Raw genomic sequence first — 2,947 nt, forward strand, 5'->3', positions numbered from 1 at the left:
TTTTGAAAGTGAAATTTATTTAAATTTGAATATAGAAAGTTTGTAATTTTTTTATTTAAAAAAAATTGTAATTAAATGGGCTAGTGAGCCAACCTGTTTACCCACCAATCCATGATTAGTCGAGCTCGGTTCAGATTTGTCTGACTCGCTAATAAATGAACCGGAATTGGCTCATTAAGTGACCAACCGGTGGACCGGACCGGATCGAGCTGGGTTACTCTCTTTGACATCTCTACAATCACGTAATGAAATTAAAAAAAGTTGTGAAATTATCCTTATCTATCATGTATTTGATAATATCATTTTCAATAGTATTTCTTCATCTTCTTAAGAAACTTGAATGCGTGTGGGTCCACATTCTGTGTATAAAATCTTGCAGCACGCAACAACTCTTCATCGTCTTTCCTTCTCTGTTTTTTGCTTCTTCAATTTGCATTTTTATTTTTCTCTAACAGTTAAATATTTGCACCTTTGTGTACATTAGGTTTTCCCCTTCTTCGTCAATGTTTTCTTCCCAGACAAGTTGCGTTCTTTCCCAAGATATGATCTTGGAAATTTTGTCTTGGCTTCCGGTGAAGGATCTCCTGCGATTCAAGTGCGTTTCAAAAGGGTGGAACCAACTTGTCTCTGATCCTGCATTTGTGAAACTTCACCTTCAAAGGTCCTCAAAAAACACTCACATGTTATTAACCTTTTCAGATTCCCTTAGCTATAGAACAAGACATTTTGCCATCGTTTGTCCTATACAAGATTTACTTGAAAACCCATCATCCACCCTCGAAACTTTACATCACAAATATCTCCCCTTCAACCGCAATTACAATGTTTTGGGTTCCTGCAACGGCTTGGTGTGCTTACAAGATTCTAGTATTGACGATGAATTTGAAGAATGCTGGTTTCGGATGGGGAATCCCGCAACAAGGGTGATGAGTAATGAGTCCCCACATATTCGTATCAATCGCAGCCATTATGAATATCCTTTCTGGTTAGTGTATGGGTTTGGGTACGATGAATGGAGTGACACTTACCAAGTTGTGTTATTGGATAACAACAAGAATAAATCACAGAAACTGGAGGTAAAAGTTTGTTCTTTAGGGGATAATTGTTGGAGAAATACTTTAACTTGTGATGCTGTTCCGTTTCTAATTGGGCGTAGGCTTCGTGGAATTTGTGGTTCTTTCGTGAGTGGTACTTTAAACTGGTTAGCATATCCGAAATCCCGCGCTGGTGATGATGAACGAGGAGGAACTAAAATGAATGAGTTAGAAATATTTTCTTACGATCTAAAGAAGGAGATTTGTAGCTATTTCTGTATGCCTGATGAGATTTTAGAAGTTAGTCCTGTTGGGGCTGCGCTTGAGGTTTTGAATGGTTGTCTGTGTCTTTCTCATTATCATGAGAATGATTTTGTTGTGTGGATGAAGAGGGACTTTAAGGATGAAAAATCTTGGTCAAAGTTGCTGAATTGTAAGAATTATCCTTCGAGTTGTTGCTGCTGTCCTCGTTACATGGACATCATTTGTATGCGTGAGAATGATGATGTCGTGCTGATTGCAGACGCAGGTTTCGAATCAGCATTTATTTGGTGTAACATCAGAGACAATAGAATGGAGGGTAGTGAAATTTACAACGATGACAAATTTAATCTTTCCTCTTATGATTATGTTCATAGCTTGGTTTTGCCGTATAAGATTTAAGTACCTTTATGTTTTTTTTAATTGATGCTCTTGATTATTAAGGCTACGGAGGTTCCTAAGTATGCTGTGAATGGGTTGTGCTAGCTTGGTTCTACCTTGTCAAGCTAAGGATCATATGAAGTAAAGAGTGTATGGTTAATTAGGAGAAACAATATTTTAATATAGTTTTTTCTTATAATTTTAATATAATATATATGTGTTATTTTTTAATTGATTGATTATTTATTTGTTATTATAATAATATATTTTAAACTCAATTATGATGTAATGTATTTGGTTTCTATCCAATAGTAACCATAATAATTTTCTGATAAAGAAATTGATATTATTAAGAGTAACAGTAGTTTTTGTGTTTTCATTTTATGATTTTTTGGTTATTTAGATTATCTAAACTCATTCACTTTCTCTTAAATAACATGGACAATGTGATAGTGTAACATTTCATTTGATAATTCATAATTGATATATTGTAATATCATACCGGGAAATATAAAAGATTTTACACATGACACATTTTTTTAAGTTATTCTCTACTTTCTCTTTAGATTTCTAATATCATCTTTTATCTTTTTTAAGATAAGAGATTAATTATCATAGAAATCCTTCATCTTTTTTAAAGATTAGAGATTATTATAGAAATCTTAACTAAAAACAAAAACTATTTTTGTCATTAAAATAAGTTCAACTTTTGCTTCTTTTTTTTCTTGAGTCATTTGAAACATTTTAAACTTAAGTGTGTACATATTACTCATGAGAACTCAAGATTATTAGGATATGTTTATATCATTCATGTGAATTTTCTTTATGTAAATAGATGAAGTGAGAGTTAGAGCTTTTAGAAATAAAGTTGAATTAGAATTCTTCAATCCAGGTACAATAAGTTAGTCAATTTATAATAGTATTTTAATTTAATGATGTAATGTTGAAGAAAGCATGATTTTTGTTTTGTTAAAAGAAGTTTAGTTTTGATTAATTGAAAGGTACACCTAGGTTGTTGAATGTTGAGTACCAAGGTTGAAATAGAATGTTGTTTTAAAAACTTTTTCTCTGAACCATACTTTCAAAAACCCTGTACTTTCTCGTGAATTCAATTGACACAACAATAAGAAAAACAATCAAAGATGATAGAGAGAAGCAAAACACACAAGTATTTATAGTATTTCAGATTTCACTTATTCAACGTCTTGTATGAGTTTTTCAACTCACTAGTATAGAATCGACATCAAACTACAAAATATCCAACGTAAATT

The 2,947-nt window shown here is 32.2% G+C and overlaps 1 protein-coding gene across 1 annotated transcript; it reads left to right on the forward strand.

Moving 5' to 3' along the window:
* The first annotated feature begins 350 nt into the window (after positions 1–350).
* On the forward strand, positions 351–1,808 carry LOC106770163 (F-box/kelch-repeat protein At3g23880-like). Its single transcript, XM_014655985.2, has one exon. It carries the CDS (start codon positions 504–506, stop codon positions 1,695–1,697), a length of 1,194 nt encoding a protein of 397 aa, XP_014511471.1. The 5' UTR covers positions 351–503; the 3' UTR covers positions 1,698–1,808.
* The last annotated feature ends 1,139 nt before the right edge of the window (positions 1,809–2,947 follow it).

Source organism: Vigna radiata, chromosome 8 (assembly GCF_000741045.1).
Source record: "Vigna radiata var. radiata cultivar VC1973A chromosome 8, Vradiata_ver6, whole genome shotgun sequence".
NCBI classification, from domain to species: domain Eukaryota; kingdom Viridiplantae; phylum Streptophyta; class Magnoliopsida; order Fabales; family Fabaceae; genus Vigna; species Vigna radiata.

Coding starts and splice junctions, on each gene's coding strand:
- LOC106770163 (XM_014655985.2), top strand. CDS start 504: ATGTTTTCTTCCCAGACAAGTTGCGTTCTTTCCCAAGATATGATCTTG.